The sequence below is a fragment of the Chroicocephalus ridibundus genome, chromosome 1, assembly GCF_963924245.1.
Source record: "Chroicocephalus ridibundus chromosome 1, bChrRid1.1, whole genome shotgun sequence".
NCBI classification, from domain to species: domain Eukaryota; kingdom Metazoa; phylum Chordata; class Aves; order Charadriiformes; family Laridae; genus Chroicocephalus; species Chroicocephalus ridibundus.
The window spans coordinates 22,415,966-22,435,632 of NC_086284.1; the positions used below are offsets into that span (position 1 = coordinate 22,415,966).

General features: G+C 37.1%; 1 protein-coding gene across 6 annotated transcripts in view; it reads left to right on the forward strand.

The window, feature by feature from the left end:
* The first annotated feature begins 903 nt into the window (after window positions 1-903).
* The window catches only part of IFT88 (intraflagellar transport 88), a 46,620-nt gene continuing 27,856 nt past the window's right edge, over window positions 904-19,667 (forward strand). For 2 of the 6 annotated variants that reach the window (XM_063330993.1, XM_063331009.1), the window contains exons 1-15: window positions 904-1,216; window positions 1,839-1,932; window positions 2,948-3,010; window positions 3,270-3,326; window positions 4,994-5,047; window positions 6,649-6,712; window positions 6,789-6,858; window positions 7,872-7,962; window positions 10,480-10,584; window positions 11,736-11,838; window positions 12,499-12,613; window positions 12,711-12,942; window positions 14,556-14,626; window positions 15,095-15,181; window positions 17,168-17,267. In XM_063330993.1, coding sequence (XP_063187063.1) covers window positions 1,843-1,932; window positions 2,948-3,010; window positions 3,270-3,326; window positions 4,994-5,047; window positions 6,649-6,712; window positions 6,789-6,858; window positions 7,872-7,962; window positions 10,480-10,584; window positions 11,736-11,838; window positions 12,499-12,613; window positions 12,711-12,942; window positions 14,556-14,626; window positions 15,095-15,181; window positions 17,168-17,267 — 1,302 coding nt within the window. In that variant the 5' untranslated portion in view covers window positions 904-1,216; window positions 1,839-1,842. Of the gene's footprint in view, window positions 1,217-1,827; window positions 1,933-2,947; window positions 3,011-3,269; window positions 3,327-3,565; window positions 3,584-4,993; window positions 5,048-6,648; window positions 6,713-6,788; window positions 6,859-7,871; window positions 7,963-10,479; window positions 10,585-11,735; window positions 11,839-12,498; window positions 12,614-12,710; window positions 12,943-14,555; window positions 14,627-15,094; window positions 15,182-17,167; window positions 17,268-19,667 lie in introns of those variants that run through there. The other 4 variants (XM_063331001.1, XM_063330985.1, XM_063331026.1 and 1 more) reach the window with 4 other exon arrangements.

The window sequence follows — 19,667 nt, forward strand, 5'->3', positions numbered from 1 at the left end:
CTAAAGGTATGCTGCCTGACACATCTGCCATCCTTCACGGTAGTTTTGTCTTCCTCTTCCAGAAGATGAGGAAAGCACACGGGGAAACAACAGTTGTTTGTATGTCCATCGTGTAACAGAACTTTTATTCCTTAGCACACAGGCTCCCATCGTGGAAATGTGCATAACCTACCTCAAGAAATTAAAGTGTTTGCAGGATCAATTCAGAGGAAGTCCTAGAACAAGTAGAAAGTCAAATTTCGTTTGCATTTAGCTCTTAGCTCAGTGATCAACACTAACCCACTTCAAAAACCTTGTCCAGAAGAGTTCAGAGCAGTAGTTTCCCATATAGAAGGTGGTCACAGAAATTTTTGCATTCGCGTGGGTTACCCCCTATAGTCACACATTTTGTAAGACAGAATTTTCTTAACGTTTAATTTGCGGAAAGAAGATGAGGGTCGGCTTCCTTTAGTTAACGACAGAAGTAAGCACGCCCAAGCCGATCCTGGCAGGAAGCGGAGGGGCAGCAGGGAGCCGGTATCTCCAGCAGACGAGAGGCCGAATAATGCCACCCCCCACACCCGCCTCCCCGCCGTGCTCCTGCGCCGCCATTTGCGGCGGGAGCGTCCCTCACAGCCGGCCACGCCCACAGGGGGGCAAAGGCTTCGGCAGCTGCTCTGCGCATGCGCGGGGCCTCCGCGCAGCCGGGCGCGGCGCCTCATGGGACCGCGTCCTCCCGCCTCCCCTTAGCAACGCGGCCCGGCCCGGTCCCGGCCGCCTCCGCCGCATTTGGGGCAACGGCCGCGGGCCACCGGGGAGCGGGTCGTGTGCGCTGTGTTGGGCGTTGGCACCGACGCATCGGTTCCCTGAACCTCTCGGTGACCTGCTGCGCTGCGGGGCGTTCGCCGCCGCCGCCGCCCCCCGCCTCCCGCCTCGGGCGCTGACCGAGGAAACCCGCAAAAAGGAGCCCGGTTCGGCCTCGGGCCGCGGCGGCCCCGCGTGCGGCTTGGAGGAGGCCCCAGCTAAAGGGGAAGCGGCGGCGGGATCCCGTCCGCCGGCTGGAGCGGGATCGGCCCTCGGTGGGGTGTGCAGCGCTTCGTCCTGGCCAAGGCCTGCTTACCTGCTGAAGTGCATGTATTTCATATTATAGCTGAAGTCAAATGTTCTCTTCTTAATGTTTTCATGAAAATAGGTAGCCAGGCAAAGAGAGACCCCTCAGCGAGGGAAAGACCACAAGGTGAATGCAGCTGCGTTAGACACTAAAGTATTTCTGAAGAAAGACATTGGAACCAAGGCTTCTTTAATTCTAGTTTTTAAGAACTGCTCGAATTGAAATGGAAAAATTGTATGAAGAACGTTGCATATAGAGAATAGCTGTGTCTGTGTTCATATAAGGACATGGGTGAAGGAAGATTTGAAGCTAGACGAGATATTTTCATTAGACTGACTAGTATGGTTTGGCCTAATTAAAAAACTAAGGCAAACTTTAGACTGAGAGAATTATCTTAAATCTGAATTATCTGAGAATGTAAAGATACTATTATAAAAGTAATACAGTTCATTGTTGTGATAATCCAGCTTTAACGATAAATATTTTTAAAACAATTTTCTGACAGTGCTATAAATACCTAACAAAATCTAATTCTATGAAATGGTGCCATTTAGTATTCTTTATAGGTGTACTCTAGTTTTTATGACTAATCATGGCTTATTTTTAATTCCACAGGCAGCAATTAAAAAATAAAATGAAATTTTAGCTCTTTTGAACTTGTAAACCTTATTACTATTTATATTTTACACTTTTAAAGACATGTATAAAACCACTGAGGTGATATTTTGGCATGTTAAATGTTTCACAGAAAAATGATGCAAAATGTGCATCTGGCTCCTGAGGCTGATGAAGATGATCTTTATTCTGGCTACAATGATTATAACCCCACGTTTGACACAGAGGTAAAAATACTTGCTGTTTCCCATACATAGGATTTTAACTTCTAAGTACAAGATAAGAACACGTGGGTACAGTAATGCGCAAGTGTACTACTGCTTTGAGGAGAAATTTTCTTTATTTAGCAAGAAATATATGAAGTTTCACCAGAATCTTTTTGAATAGTTATTTTTTTTATAGTTTTCTATTCCAACAAAATACCTGTGTGCATCTCATAGCAGATCTAATATGCTTTAATGGTTAGAATGTATGTAGTGTAAAATCCTAGTTAATTGAAGCCATATTCACATTTGGGTACGTTCAATGTGGTGTTTCCCAGACAGTGTGCAGCAGCAAGTTTTCTGACAAAAGTGGCTACTTATTGGTCAGTAGGTCATTGATCTCTTGCTGTGCTGCAGCTGAAGGAGGTAACAGTAGAGTGGAGTCTTGCAGTTCCCTGTGCAGTCGGTAGAGCATCTGGGATGACTTACGGTAACCCTGCAGACCGCTTTCTGGTAACTGCTGATGTAGTGGAATTGGAACAACAGGCGTCATTTGGTCCAAACCCACTACCTTGTTCAAAGCAGGACCAGTGTCGCAAGGTGCAGTATCTTGTGTGAAATCCCAATGCCAAATTTGTGGGAGTTGCAGCATGACCTGACAGACGCGAGATACTGTAATGTAGTGGCGTGACAGGCATTAATGTTACAATTTAGAAATAGTGCTAGTAAGCTTTTGGACAGAAATAAAATTTCATGTTATATTTTATCACTAAAGGTCTGCTTCCTCACTGTGTTTTTATTTTTCAGAGAGTAATGGTTTTTTACATTTCCTAATCTAAAATACCAAAAAAGATAGACCAAATAATATAGTCATTATTTATTGTCAGTAAAACCTGTCACTCAGCTATCTTCAAGTCAAGTATTTTTGGAAGAAGAATTGTTTTTTACCTACCTGTATTCAGCAGTCCTAAGGTTCTGAAATTGTGGCTTTGGGTGTGTGGTTTTAAAAGGACTGATATTTTTGTTTTATCTTTTCTAGGATTTAGAAAATGATGTGGCTTTTCAACAGGCAGCAAGAACAAGTCATGGTAGAAGACCTCCTGTAAGTACCTTTCAAAATACATTGCAATAGTGTAGACCTTCTCTAGAGCCCTAGCTCTAATTTTGGCACTGATGCAAGCTTATCTTGTGACTCTTTTATCTTTTTGTTGTCTACTACTACCATGAAGATACAGACTTTAGTTATTTATGTGAAAAATAACTAAAAAATATTCACTACGGAAACTATATAGAAAGACTAATAATTAACACATATGGTTGTTAATTGGTGGGGGTTGGTTTTGGTTTTTTTTTCCACCTAGGTGACAGCCAAAATTCCTGGTACATCAGCTTCAAGACCTTTAGCTACTGGATTTGGGGTAGGTTTTTGTTCTGTTGTATTCTTAATGAAAACGAGGTGTTTACCAAAAAATAAATTTACCATTTGATCCCTTGCACAAAGTGAGCTCTTCTTATCTAAGTATTTCCTTCCAGTCAACTACATGTATTCATTAATTGTAGTTAATTCACAACTCTGTGCATGGTTCCTGATTTTTTTTTTTTTTTTTTCTTTCCTTTTTCTCCCAAACCACACAGCAAATCAACTTCTGTACTGCATAAGGCAGTAGATTCCAAGGTATTAACCTGATTTTCTTGCAGGAGGAACTGGATGGGTTGTTATTTGGGTTTGGGAAAGTTTTCTGAAAGTTAAGGTGAAATTAAGTCTTAAATATGGGTTTTCAAATCACCTCTAGTTTAGTCAGAAAAAGTTGGTTATATTCTTTGGAATACTTAGCCTATTGTAATTCTTATATAACTAACACTTTAACCTGTTTTGGTATGGAAACAGAAGTTACACATTAGTGATATATCCACTGTTCCCTTATCCCAGTAAATTTTCAACCTGTTTGCCTGTCTCAGTCAAATTTGAGAAGACAATGCTCTTAGATATAAAGTTCCTGTAAGTTTTATGGCAAATAAAGAAGGGACATCACATTGTTATCCAGCTAACTTACATAAGAGATCTAAAGCAATTTCAAATTCTATTATGTCATTGAAATACAACCTTTACTCTGAACCTTCTTGTACCGGCTCTGGATACATTCCTTTAGAGATTGGTTTTTCTTAGCAATGGTGTTTGCCGGCGTTTAGTGTAGTACCATGCTATGGGTAAAGCTGTCTTGTGAAAAGAGTGCTCAAAAAGGCACTTGCTAATGATAATAAAGACTGAGATGTTCATCTGTGATAGTAGAGCTAGAAACCTCCAAAGCATTATCCAGTCCACAGTACTACCTGTTTTACTCTCCTACACTACAGTCCTTGTTAATAGATTCAGTCTTACCAGAAAAAACGAAAACCAATCATGTGTGATGGATTAGTGGGTAAAATACTAAAACATAGGCCTCTGGAAATTAGGGAAATACTTTTTCATGGTCTGAAACGCTTTATTTTTGTCTGTTTGTATTTTATATTTGTAGAAACCTTTAGCACTTACTACTAAATATTTCACTTCTGTACTTTTTTAACGCTAATACAGAAGGACAGTATGCAGCATATCAACTCATAGAAAAGACATCCATTGGCAGTTTCAAAGTGTATCAGTATTTATTGTAAAATAAATCTTCATGAAAGTATGACTTAAAATCTGCCCCTGTATTAATCTCTTATCAGTTGTACTTAGAATCTTACTGAAATATTTTGTGTAAATGACTTGTTCAGTTTAAAGGTAGTAATTTCAATAATTTAATAATGGAAAGTACTGCTGCCTCAGATACATTTCTATGTATTTTTTTTTAAAAAGTCTGACAGATATCCAAATACATAAAAAAACAATACTGTGAATTTGTGCTAACTGAAGTGTTTGACATCTTAAGCCTGCCAGGCACTGTCTGTATATTGTATATGAATAACATAAATTGGAATTTTGCTATGAACTTACATGAGAGTTAAATCAACTCATAAAACTCAGTGTTGAGAAGACTGTACGCGGCCTTTACAGGCTTCTAATGCTTTGTGAATGCTAATTTCAAACAACTTATTTTTGTAGTCGAAGGCAACTTTAACTTCATCTATGGGAAGACCAATGACAGGAGCTATACAGGTAAAAGTTTCAATATTAACATATTTTATATTGATTTGGAACAATGAAGTTTCCTGATAAGTGTTTGGGTCTGATAGAAGTATTTAACGTTCCTTAAAATAATACAATTTTTTACACTGTTTTAATTTGTCCAATTTTGAAAATACTACTGTCAGAAAGCATGAGTGTTGTGATGAGTATTTTATTTGAGCGCGGGGTTGGAAGCAATACAGCTGTGCAGGGACCTCACCAGCCAGGACCCCATCCCACAATACCTGAGCAAGGCAAGTAGGATCCACCTAGAACTGGTGGCCACGTCCAACCAAAAGTCCAGAATGTATGGCAATGTCATAGTGATGAGTCCAGTCCAAGGTGAAGCCAGAAAGTCAATGCACAGAGTTAGGACCAATGATCACTGGTCAGGTCCATAGTGACAATGCAACGCTAAAATCAATCCAGGAGGTCAGTCCACAGGTTGAAATCTGGATCAAGGGACTCTGTGGCCAGGCATAGTTGTGGCTGATGTGGAAACCAGTAGTCCTTTAACAAAGCTCTGTCAGGCACTGAGGGGCCAGGGTTGAGCTTAAATAAAGCTCCTGGACCCATGGGTAGCGTGTGTGGCTGGAGGCTGCAGGTGAGTCTGGTCAGGGCCATTAACATTTATCAATGCACTCAGTGTCCTGACAGGAAGGTTTAATAAGCTGGCATGGGATGGGGTCAGACATTCTTGTGTTAGGAGGCATTGTCTGGTAACAAGTTACAAATACAAAAAAACCTGTGGTTTGTATGTGCCTGTCTTGGTTTAGATAAAGTAAAACGTTCTGATCCATAATCTCATAGCATTCTCTTTATTGGCAATAAAAATTAAAAAAGAAACTGAGTTCTGAAACAGTGTGACAGTAAGCTAGAGTATGTTACAGATCTTAAGAGCAACAAGTCTTAAGAATTTTCTAAAAATAAAAGGTGTTTTGAAATTAAGTATTCTGAAAAAATATAAAATTTACACAAAGTAATGTGTTCCTTTGTGTCAGTTACAGTTTCCTGATAGTGGTTACTCCTTTACTTTGTAGATAGTTATCATAGAATACCAGGTTGGAAAGGACCTAAAGAATCATCTGTTCCAACCTTTCTTGGAAAAATGCACAGTCTAGATGAGATGGGCCAACACCCTGTCCAGCCAAATCTTAAAAGTGTCCAATGTGAGGGAATCCACCACTTCCTTGGGGAGATTATTCTAATGGCCAATTGTTCTCATTGTGAAAAATTTTCCTCCTGTGTCCAATTGGCATCTCCACAGGAGTAACTGGTACCCATTACCCTTCGGCTTTTCCATGTGATTCCTTGTAGAAAGGGAGTCTCCATCTTCTTTGTAGCCACCCTTTAAATACTGGAATATGGTGATCAGATCTCCCTTAAGCCTTCTTTTCTCATGGCTGAACAAAACGATATTATACGATACATAATATTTGAGAAAGAAAACATTTTAAAAAATACTCAGTTCACTGAGGTAGTAACAAATGGTTTTTGTATTTAAAGGTTTTGTAATATGTAACTGATGTCCATACTGTCCACAATCTATTTTTTAGGAAGATTATTTTAATATATCTTCCTTTTTGTTTAAGGATGGGGTTGCTCGACCAATGACAGCAGTGCATGCTGCAGGTTACACTAAGGCCGCTATGAGAGGTACGGTTTGTAGAAATCACCAGCTGCCAGAGGGAGATGTTATTTTACACTTGTCAGTACTCTGTTAATTTTGCAGGTTCTTCATTTGATCCTCTTGGCCAAGCAAGGGGTCCTGCTCCACCTCTGGAAATGAAAAATTCAGACAGGTTTGTTCAGTTTTGCTTTAAATTATTTCAAAGCGTTAACAGCAACAAAACCCAACCATGCGTAGAGTTTAAAAACATCCAGGCAGTTACAAAATGTTGAGGAGTTAAACTCTTAACTTTTTGGAATAATGTCACAAACATTTATGCGTGTGGTTAGCTGACTCGCCAGAGCAGTTGCTCTGACGTTCAGGAATGTTTGGTGTCAGTGATTTCTGGTTCTGACTGTAGTTCAGGAGCCTGGACATAGTTGTTGTCACACAAATGCTGTGGTACTTATACAGAATTGTGGAGGATTATGGAAGAGTGTGTGACAGGCAGGGAACACTATGATTCATGCAGCTCTCTGGGAAGAACTTGAGGGAATTTTGCCTGCTGTTTCTCCCTGTTCACTCAGACCTTAGCACGTGAGGTAAAACTGAGGTTGTGAAAGTTCTGCAGGCTGGTGCAAATGTTAGGGAGTTCACTCAGAACAAGTCGTTGAGCTTTTCAATACAAAAGTATTCCTCAAATGTAGCTTTATAGGAATAGGAAATTGTACTGAAATGTTGGTTATTTAACTGAGGAAAAAATCAAGATGAATAATTTTTCTATTAAAATATGCATTTGCAAGATATACTTTAAAGGTATCTATGCAAATAAAGGTTCAATTAATTGCTCTTAATACAATATTTCATTTTACTAGGTGTTTGACTTGAAAGTTTTACCAGCCCATCTGTTTGTTCTGTCGTTACTTCTGAGCAAATTGGGTCCGTGAAATTTGCATGTCTCTCTTGTTCTCATAAAAGGATTTATGTTTTCTTAGGTCTCTGTTCTCACATTAAAAGCATTGAATGTGATACCTTTGAAGGATCTTCTCTGGGCATATTTTCACATTATATTTTCTTGATGGGAAAACCAGTTAGTTGTGACATGTGATACAACACTGTTGTTTTATTGAGAATATCCTATGTAAGAGCTTAGTGTTTCCAGTTATGTTACTAGCATTAATCCTTTTATTGTTATTTTTATTTTAGTTCAGAAGAGAAGATTAGGCAGTTGGAAAAAAAAGTGAATGAACTGGTTGAAGAAAGCTGCATTGCCAACAGCTGTGGAGACTTGAAATTGGTAATTTTTCTGGATTTCTCTTCACTTTTGCTATTATGCAAAGAACAATTTGTATAGACAGATGTTTCAAACTGACTTGGGTTCAAACATTTCAAACTATTAAAATTATCTTAATTCTACCTTTGCTATGACTTTTCTATCCAGTGATACTTTGTATTGCCAAAAAAAATAAGTAGGAGCTGTATTTCTTGTGTATATATTTGTTAAGATTACAGTGTTTCAAAAAATCCCTTCCCCATATCTCCACTGGCTTCTTCAAACAGGTCTGATCACTTAGTCATACTGGCACAGATTTGCCCAGTGTAACCTATGGGCTGCATGGGAGTGGGTGACCCCTCTTCAATACCAGGTTTATAATTGGCATCTTTGCAGCATTTGATCCTCAGACATGGAACAATCTTGTCTGAGTGACGTTCTGTTTCCTTGATGTTGCTTGGGCTTTTTTGATAATATAATTTTCATCTGGGACTGCTGCTCAGCACCAGGGTCAATCTCACTTAAGCCACCTCCACATTACTCTTCCATGTCAATTTGGTGCTACAGCATATGGTAGACACTATATTGCTTTTGTTGCACCATAAGGGGTCAGCGTCAAGATGAACTATTTCATCTTCTTTGAATCCTTCAGACAAGGGGACCTTACAAGCTAAGCAAACCCTAAAGTGCAAACACCAGTATCGTTCACAGGGCAGTGGCAATAAAGCATGTTAGCCTTGGATTCCAGTGTGTCAGAATAGCTTCTAACTCTTCCTTTTTAGGACCAGGCTTATATTTTACTCCATGTGCTTTGGACTGGCCAGCTCCAGCTCCTAAACTACGAGAGGCAGGGCTGGCTTAACTGTAAGAATTAATGAGATACATTGGGTTATTAGGGATGTAGGCTTCCTTTGTGCTCATCCATTGCCCTCTCAAGTTGATGGCATCTGATCCATAAGGGGAAAAAATTAACAAGAGCTATGAGAGATAATGTTTCTTGCTCAGTCATCTGAGATGCAAAATTTAGTCTAGGAGTGTATTCTGAGGAGGTATTATTAGAGTACAAGAATGGGTAAAGCATCTTTCCTGATCTGCTTAATACTGTCTGATACAGATCCTAGGCTAGATGGCCTTTGGTTTGATCAAATTCTCATGTTTTGTAGACGAAGAGCTCCAAAATTTGTTACAAAGACTGCAAATGGTCTGTAATGGTCTGAGCCTTGTTACAAATTGGGAAAATGGCACTGTTTGTGCACAATGTCTGTATTTGTGAATCAATCAATAGGTTTGTAAATTGTTAGCATGGTTACTGGCACAATTTTGCCCCAGGCTAACACGCATTTTTCTGAACAGTTCCTAGATCCCTATAGTAAAACGTTGGTTTTTTTTTTTTCCTGCTGCTGATACCTTTTGATCAGAGAGTATGAAAGGGGTCTGTCCATTTTTTGTGTTCATTTAGGATAAGTATCCTTACAGACATATCCTAATTTATTTCTGATAAAATGTGTGAATTTCACCTTCCCTAGGAGATGAGCCAACCTGTTACGTTAATTTTGCTCTTGCACATACAGCCAAGAATGTTCGTTTCTTGATGTCAAAAGATTGTTTCTCATGTAGATTATACCAGACGATTCAGAGGGTCCTCTAGGATGTTTGTGTTAGTTTTTGACAAGTCCAGCAGAATATGCGTGTTCTTGCAGAAGCCATCAAAATTGCCAACTCCGTATCTATAAAACAGCAAACTTAGATTTGCCTTCTATTATAAGGACTAAGATTTGAGCTGTATCTTGAGAAGTAGTTCTTTCACTGCTAGCTTCCAAATAGCTACCTTGAGTGCTATCCATTACTTTTTTAGCCATTGTGCCCTTGCAGAGGCATACAGGACTGCTAAGGGCACTTGTAGACCTATAGCATTACTTGCATGAAGGGTCTTGACACCAATCTGCAGAAGATTACCATTGGATAAAATAGTAATTTTGGAGTTACTCAAATTGTGAATGTACATATGAAATACCACTTTTGGATAGATAAAATAGGGAAGCAATTTACCAGCATCCAGAATTAGTCAATGTATAGCATACATTTGTGTAACATGCGCATGTACTTCCTGCCTTCACTTTCTTCCTTTCAATACCTTCTTGCATTGGGGTTCTGCAACTAAGGAAATATTCCAAGCCTAAATGCTCCCTTTTTTTTTTTTTCTTTTCCCTTCCTCTCCTCAACATTTATGTGTACTTTCTATGATTAATACAAGTAGAATAATCTTCTAGGGTCATAAGTGATTGTGGCGTATATATGTGTGTATGAGTATACTTCTCTAAAATTATATTGCTAAGCAGACTTAGGCAACTGTATGTCTGCTTATTGCTAATTAACACCTTTCTGTGGGTTATATAGCTACTGCTCAGGCATTGGGTACAGTCTGTGCATCTAAAGAAAATGGACACGAGTATATTTTTTTCATACATGTTCTGAAGGTATTTTTGCTGTCTTGGTTTAGTAAGATTCAAGGTATTGCTAAATTCTAGTATTTTATTTAAGGCTCTGGAAAAAGCAAAAGAGGCTGGAAGAAAGGAAAGAGTATTGGTGAGACAACGTGAACAAATTGCTACCCCAGAAAACATCAACTTAGACCTCACTTACTCAGTAAGTGCTTAGAAATCTTCAATGAGTGGAAGGTGTTGGTAGCAAACCTCCTAAAGAGACGTTTCAGTGTTTGCTGAATACGTGTGTGTTGTAATGCTCCTAGCATTGTACCAGATCAGATATGGTCTACATTTTGGGGCGGGGGAAGCTTATGAAGATAAAGTAAGTGACTTCTTGAAGTTAAAAACTTAACACTGTATTGCAAAGATCTATTTATATCGAGTCTATTCCCTTGCAATCTCAAGTACTAGAGAAATCACATAGTCAACATTAAGTGAAGGATGGATGCCCATGAGCATCTATTTGAGCTACCTGCTGACATACTACACATGCATATCAAAATATAAAAGATGTAAACCCTGTACTTCAAAAATTGTTAGTCTAGAAAACGTGACATGCCAAGAGAAGAAAACAGGAGAGATCAGATACTGCCTTTAACTTGAGCCATAAAGTGACAGAGAATATATTACATGAAATAGGATATATTAATATTCCTAAATCCTGAATCTTAAAGCAGGTGTCTGGATTTACATTCTGGTTCTAAAATTAATAGTAGACTTTTTTTTAAAAAAAGGATGCAACATAAATAAAAATACTTAGGGGGATTTAAAGTTGTACTCCAGGTAGCACCGTAGAGAAAATTATTAACAATGAATACATTGACTTTGGTAGTAATTTATTTTATAGTGAATGTCAGAGTAAAGCTGGGGAAAAAATGTGGAGATATTTTACCTGACACCAACAGAATTTCTGTTTTGAAACAGCAGTTTGGAAAAATTCTTTTCGTAAACTGAATGACCACAGGTAGTAGGATGGTTTTCCACATGTTGGGAGTCATAAATTACACACAGGTTTAAGAATTATCTTGTCTGAATGTTTCTTTAATACCCTTGCATTATAACACTGTGTTTACTTGGGTCTAAGGCCCACTTAGCATGACTTCCAATAATAGTTATTTAAGCACAAAAATAAAAGAATTGCCTATGTCAATGTATAAGAACAAAGAAACGTTAAAGATAGGAAGCTTAAAACTGGTAAAATCAATACTTACTTCCAAGGTAAATTGATTTGAAATTATCTATTATGAATTGAAGTGTATTACTGAGAGAACAACATTACTTTCTTCTACCTATAATTCTATTTTTCTGTAGGTTCTTTTCAATCTGGCCAGTCAGTATGCTGCTAATGAAATGTATGCTGAAGCACTGAATACTTATCAAGTTATAGTGAAGAATAAGATGTTCAGCAATGGAGGTAGGGTACATTCCAAAGTGGATTGAAACTGGTAGTCAGGCATTCAAAATAAGGACTTCATCTGTGTGGTGTTAGCTCACAGAGATCTCAGCCCTCATGCCCGCCAGTCAGAGTGGATGATGGATACTCGTAATGTCTGACTTGGTATAACTTAATGTGGTTTGGCTGTCCAACTCATGAAGTCTTTTCTGGCTCAGCTAAACGTAAAGCCAAATATATAATTTTTTCTTGCAGCACACACTATGTTGCCTGCTCTAATACTATTTTTTTCTCTTTTGACTCAGCTTTCCCCTTCTGAAAGCTTCTTTCAGTATTTTGCACATCTTTGAGAATCCTACAGTGCACTTTTCTCAGAGATGCTTATTTGCATCTGTCTTTCTTGAGAGGACTATAAATAATCTCTACCTCATCCCTTAATTCACCATCAAAATCAGAATACATCTTACACTGATAGTTCTTTTCTACATTTCGTTACTACTTCATCTTCTGAGTGAAAATTCACAGAAGGCTGTTCTGTGCAGTCCTCCTTTAAAGGGCCACTGGTACCCTATAATGAAGACAAATTTATTAAGAAGTTGTTCTACTCTGTCACTGTAAAACAATTTTAAAATGCTGTAACTATGCTTTAAAACGCTGTAACTCATTGACTTTTTTTGATAGGTAGACTGAAGGTGAATATGGGAAATATATATTTAAAACAACGGAACTATTCCAAAGCTATCAAATTCTACCGTATGGCTCTAGACCAGATTCCTAGTGTCCACAAAGAAATGAGGTGGGTTTCTACTTGTAGGCATGGTTCTGAAATACAAGTTTTGGATACAGTATGATTTGATAGTTAAATATAACCTAATACTAATTTCTTTCCTTAGGATTAAAATAATGCAAAATATCGGAGTTGCATTCATTAAAACCGGCCAATATGTTGATGCCATTTCTTCATTTGAACAGATAATGAGCATGTCCCCAAACCTGAAAGCAGGCTTCAACTTGATCGTATGTTATTTTGCTATTGGAAACACTGAGCAGATGAAAAAAGCCTTCCAAAAACTGATTGCAGTTCCCTTGGAAGTGGATTATGATGACAAATACATATCACCAAATGTAAGTTTGAACAAAATAAACTATGTACAAAATAAACTGCATCTTTATATGGTAAATTAGGAGAAAGGGGAAGAGATGCTGAATGCCTGGACTATACTGAATGTGTAAATTGATGTGTATTTATGTATCTAAAACAACATCCTTTTAACCAGCATGAACTTAGTGTGGCAGTACTGCTCAGAAGTGTAAAATAATGTTGAGAACATTCAAATCCTTTTTTTCCTCAAAGATACGATGTACATAAAATCCACACCACACGAATGTCTTCATAATGATTTTGTTGAAATTCACCTGGCCTGACTTACACAGCTCACTTACTGCTTTGCCTCCTTTATATAAAATTTTAATAAAATATTTGTAAACTAAAATAAAGGGAGCAAAGCAATGAGTGATTTAATGCAAGTTAGCTCAAATGAGTGATAACAAAACTTGTAATACCGTAGTGTTATTTTGCAAAAGAAAATTTCAGTGAAGTTTACATATAGTTATTTTAATTTATTAGACTTTATTGGAAATCGGACTTCCTTGGTACCATGAAACCAGCAGCTCACAATGTTAGACAGGAAAAAGTAATTAATAGGTTTAGGGTCCCTCTTAGAAAGGTCCTCTATAGAAAGATCAAAGCAAGTCCTTGATTTTTCTCTTAGCAGTCTTTTTTCCAGTGATGCAAAACTTCCATTTTCAGTCTTAAAAATCAAAGATATAATTAGTCTTCAAACTATTCGAAGCTTAAGCATAGCTTTTGCTTCCTATTGTTCTAACATAAGCAAATAACATTTAATACACAAAGCATATATATTTATTTGTATTTATTTATAAATATGTTTATCATTTCTTATCTATCTTTTTATATATAAACTGATATATGTATGATTTCTCATATTAGAAATTATGTAATAGTAAGGGTCATTAAACACTTGCAGTAGCTTAAGACTATGTAAGATCATTCATTAGAAAAAAAGCTTTGGACTGTAGAAGTTCTTTCTAAGGATAGGTAAGCTATAGTTTTAACAGACATTCCAAGTTTTGTATGTTCTTATGAAAATGTTAGAGAAAAGATCACAAAGTTTCCTACTGATCTTTATTTTGTATAAATCTATGATCTGTCCCCAATAAATGAGGAAGGGATGGCTACCCAGCATACCTGCATTGGTTCTTTTAGAACTACCAGAGATGTGTGACAGAAACCACAAGATGATTGTGTGAGTTATTGTAATGAGAAGATAGCACAAGTCCTCATCTGCTGAATACCACTGCAGTTCAGAAAATGCTTAAGCGCGCTCTTATTTTTAAGCATGTGAGTATTCTCACCGTGCTTTGCAGCCTTCCCAGTCTGATACACATTAACTACACCTATTAACAGCCCTAATGTGAGCTATTACCACATACATGAGCAGAAAAACAGGATTAAAGTAGTTGTAATGCCCTATTTCAGATTTTGTTGTTAGAAAACTACTTTAAACTGAAGCTAGCTTTTTGAAATGTGAAAAGTAAATAACTGACATTATAGACTATGTAATTTGCATTGACTTATGTTCACAGTCATATTGTCTATAAAATAATTAAAATGCATGTATACTGGCATAATATGCAGTTGTTTTGTCCCCCTCCAGGATGATCCACATACAAATCTACTGATTGAAGCCATTAAAAATGACAGTTTAAGACAAATAGAACGTGAGAGGTAATGGTGGCGTCTATTCTCTCTTGACTGTGGTGCCGTGGATTTTAGCTCCTGAAAGTATTATCAGTCTTTTCACGTGTCCAAAACTCTTGCTATAGATGTCTCCTCATAATTCCTAGGAAAGAACACGCTCGGAAGGAACATCTGGATCACTCAGTTTAGTGTACTGCACTGAAGTAGAATATCTACCCCAAATACTATAGATTATGCTGCTTCAAACTTGCAGCATTGAGTTTTTTTAAAAATACAACTACAGTGTTCAGTGAAAGGAAGACAGAAAAAACAGAGAGTTTTGTCAAGGTACAAGGCAGTCGTGGTAGCAGGGGACTGGTTAGATTAACTTCTACGATTGTCCGGAGTGCAGGAAGAAGCAAGAACAAGATCTGGTTACTTTTTTCTATACATGTTTTTGAAATGGTGACATGTCTGTTTGTTTGTTTTTGTGTTGGCTTTTTTTTTTTTCCTTAGGAAATCCATGGCAGAGGAATACATCATGACAGCTGCTAAACTCATTGCACCAGTAATTGAGACGTCTTTTGCAGTGGGCTATGACTGGTAAGAGTCAAGTAGGGCTTCTTTTTAGAATCTTAGGTCTAGGTCCTCTAGTTCATCTAGGTCCAACCCCCCTGCTATAAGGCTGCTATAAGGCCTTCTAGTACCTAAAGGGGGCTTACAGGAAATAGGGAGGGACTCTTTATCAGGGAGTCTAGTGATATGCCAGTACCTGTTAGTCTCTCCTGCTGGTTATGAAAACAGATTCACAAACATAAAGTCTGGGAAGTTTGATGCACATCTCAAACATAGTGTCCAGGCTATTTTCAGTTTGCCTCCATAATGCTCTGGAGAAGAATAAAACAAAGCAATATGGTCTATTCTGTGTTAAAAATTAATTTCATTTTATCATTGAAACTTTCCATTACCTGGTTGGGGTTTTTTTTGTGCAGTAAGGACAAATTTTGCAGGTCCTGTAATTATAATTTACTAATAAAGCTGTTTATACTAACATGAAATAATGTCTTATACAGACATGCTTAGTCTGCTAGAGTCCACAAGGTGGTGTTTGATGGTTTAATAATCATTATAATCTTATAATTTCCCTACTTTTGCCATTCTGACTTATCAGAACTTAAACAGTATGTCTTGTGAAAATTAGCTTGCTGCTTTATAACGTGTTAGCATGAGTAAGTCAGATTTGTTTGCTCTGTATCGTCTTTTTTTGTTCAAGAAAACTAGAAAAGGTGGTCAGATACTCAGTTTCTGGTGAGATGTGTGGGATTGTTTTGTGTATATCAGGACAGATTTACTCTCCGTTCCTCTAGGCTGAGGTATTCAAGCCCAGTGAAGAGGTTTAACAGCAATTTGAGCTTGGTTTTCTAACTTTTGTTATGAGTCCTCAAATGTGCTCTTAATCAGATTAGTTTTATTTACAGAAAAAAAGTGGGCACAAATAATCTTTGGATTTTATAACTTCTTACTTAACATATGATACAATCTTGGGCCTATTCTGTCATATTCTATAAGGAACAGTTGGATAGCTAGCTCTCATCGCTTTTTGTGGTTAAAAGATGTTAACGGTACCAGTTGAAAACTGGTTTTTGACTTTTCTTTTATTACAGATGTCTCTGCAGAAATTGCTATTTTTTCAATGTAATTTTCCCCCAACATCAAAAGGCATTTGTATACTTTGTATAGAGACTGGCCATGTGCCAACCCAATTATAGGTGCAGGCAGTTTGTTAAATTAAACTTTGTTGCCAAATTAGCCAACTATTAGAAGAAAAATGCTTTCCACCACTTAAAAACAACAAAAAAAAAGTGGAAGGATTAAAGAAGCGTCCCACAAAGTTATTCATGTAGTGTGCTTTAATTCCAAACAGTTTGAGAGAACAGTATATGTGTACAATAAATAAAGGTCTAGCTTCAAATGATTAGACAATTTTAAAGTACACCGCATCAAGCCCTGGAAGATGGTGTCTGTGAATGAACACCTGAACTACCTGCTGTGTTCTGTTCTGCCCTCGTTTTGCAGAACACCCTAAGCCAAAAGTAACTGGGGTGTGATCAGAAAGAGGTTTATTATTATGACTCTATTATTGTTATTATGTAGCTCAGGGATACGATCTGCAGTCTCTGGCTTTGTTCACTAAGCTGGTTTGTACATTTGGTAGTGTATACAATGGGAGATCAGATTTGAAAAATCAGCTGATAGAATGTATCCAAAGAAAATTGAAAAATTATCTTAGTCAATATCTGACATCAACTATCACTCAGTGATGGAAAATAACATGATAATTAGGCAGCTGGCTAAAAAAAAATGAGAACAGAGATAGTATTATTAAGGCAGAGATAGTAGTATTAAGCTAGGTTATGGAAATAAAATGTGTTTTCAATTTTTTTTAATCAAAGTGTTCTTTGCCTCTATAAAGAAAGAATAGCTAAGAACAACCCATTTTGGAAAGTGAGTTGGCTGCAAAAGTGTATAGCTTAAAGTGGCATTTGCAGAGATGCATTTTATTTCTTTATGGTTTTCTTTCTGTTGCAGGTGTGTTGAGGTAGTAAAAGCTTCCCACTATGTAGAGTTAGCCAATGACCTGGAAATAAATAAAGCAACTACTTACTTGAGGCAACAGGATTTTAACCAGGTATAGTAACTTTTCACACTACTACTTTTGAATACTACTATATTGAAAAAGATACCTTTCTTAGCCACAGAATACTTTTCACCAAGGGAAAGAATGACGTATGCAAACATAATAATTATATTGATGCTGCTCAGTAAAATAACTTTATAAAAACACTGACAAGCTGAATACCTCTATCATCTTCTGAGGTCCTTCACCTTCCCATAGAAGGACGTTCCACAGGGACACATGCTTAACTTCAGCCTGCTTTTCCTTCTCATGCTTAAGCTCTCCTGGTTTCCTGAGCAGCTCTCACTCTTCCTGTCTGTCCTCTCCTCTTCTCCTTCACTGCAGAATAGAGCAAGAGAGTTATCTTTTATTATACTGCATGTCTGACTGATAGCTTTTCTGAGATCAGGAAGCAGTTTGAGAGTTTCGAAAATTGTGGGCAAATCTAGTAGCTTTATTGATGATAGCTTTTGAAGAGTGAGAGTGTTACAGGTAGGTAAACAGTCATATGATCTCAAGAATTTACTATTTTGATGGTGATTTTTTTGTGATTTCCAGTTAGTATCCAGTATAGGTTAAAAAAAAAAATGAGTTCTCAGAGGTAAAATGAGATACAGAGGTTGTTGGTGATGTTTGTGTGGAGTACTCCAATGGAGGGAGAGGGAAGGGTGTTGGAAGCTAGGCGTAAGTGGAGAAGATGCTCTTTTCATTTTGATTATGTGATAGAAGACCTTTGACCTTCACTGGAACTACTTAATAGTAGAGTGGGACTGCAGAATGGTGATTGCAGAGAGTCTTTTTTTTGTTCTAATAAAACCGCAGCTGCCACTTATATTCGTCCTGTCTGTTGTTCATATACTTACTAACTCACCACCTGCTCAACACACCTTTGGCTGACGAACAAGAATGGAAACGTTTTGAAATATTCAGTTTCAAGGCTGAAAGTTTTATTGTGTTTCAAAAAAAAGAACTAAAATAGATTTCTGCTCTAACTATAATGGGCTTAACTATGTGCTCATCATAATGAATCCGTTATTTTAAAACAGTCCTAGCAAAAAAAGTAAAATAAACTCAGGGTGGAAATTAACATAATATGTCTAGACTGTATTTTATTAGTAAGGGGATTTGTGTATTAGGTGTTTTGAATCTTTTTTTAATTTCAAAGGTCAACTTTGAATTTAAAAACAAAATTCTGCAGGTTAACCACATAACTCCTTAACACCTATGGCAGGCCCTTCTTGGGTCAGGCAAGCTGCTTTGAAGTAGAGCAAATAATTTAAGTACATCGGAAACATGTCACAGAGAATAGTTTGGACAATCTGTGTTTTGATTGTTCAATCTAAGTAATTGTTATTGTTGGGATTAAGAAGTTAGAAGTTATTTAGAAACATATAAATTTAGATGATGTTACAGTGAGAGTATTTCTACTTTGCAAGGACGAAAGGAGTATTGCAATGGATTTACATCCTAGGGCTCATAGTTGCTGAAATGGTTCAAGAGACCTGCAACAAAATTTACCAGTAAGTGAATAGAGTTCAGAGTCATATGAACTTTCCATTATACATGAAAAAGAGATTACTGCCACTCTAGTTTTTATCGTGCCGTTTAGCAGTGAAAGCAAAGGTAAGGAATCACCTACAATTGAAAATGGCTTTTCAGAAAGTGGCTTTGAACTATATAGCTCTGAGTTCACTAAAAATTAATTCAGTTGTAAGAAATGCACAGCTTTTACTTGAAGAAGAAAGTCTTTGCTTAAGAGTAGAGTATCTCAAATATAGTAGTATTACATCTGGGACCATTCCCTTTTTGGAGAAAGCCACAAATATATAGAAAAGTTTAAAGTTATCATAGTTGAAGTCTCACATTTCAGAGACCACAAAATCTAAATCCTAACATTTAAAATGCTTTTCTTGATTGAAATTGGTGTATTTCTTTAGAGAATTTTCTATTATTAGGAGAATATTATGATCTTTTGTAGTAGTTCATAGTTCTTGGGTGGAATGTAGTTGACTAAATCAATGAACTACATCTGGCTGGGTATACTTTGTCATTTTACACGTCATTAGTACAGTCATATATTTTTGTAAAGTAACTGTAAAAACAGTATGTATGACAGTCAATTAAAACTTGTTTCCTTTATGTTTGTTTTGCTTTCTACGTACACTATCATGCATTCACTTTGATGTGTAAACAGCAGCTTATAGGTTTCATGTAAAGGAAGATGGAAACTTGAATTGCTAATGTTGATGTCTAAATTGAGGTTGCAACATCTGTGTTGTAATAGATGAGAACTGGGCTCACTGTGATATTCTAACAGTTTGTGTAGTTAATATAAATATTTAGTGTAAGCAAGCCAGATTTTCTTAATAATTTAGTCTGCAGTTAGAAATGTTATCACATAGTCAATCAAGA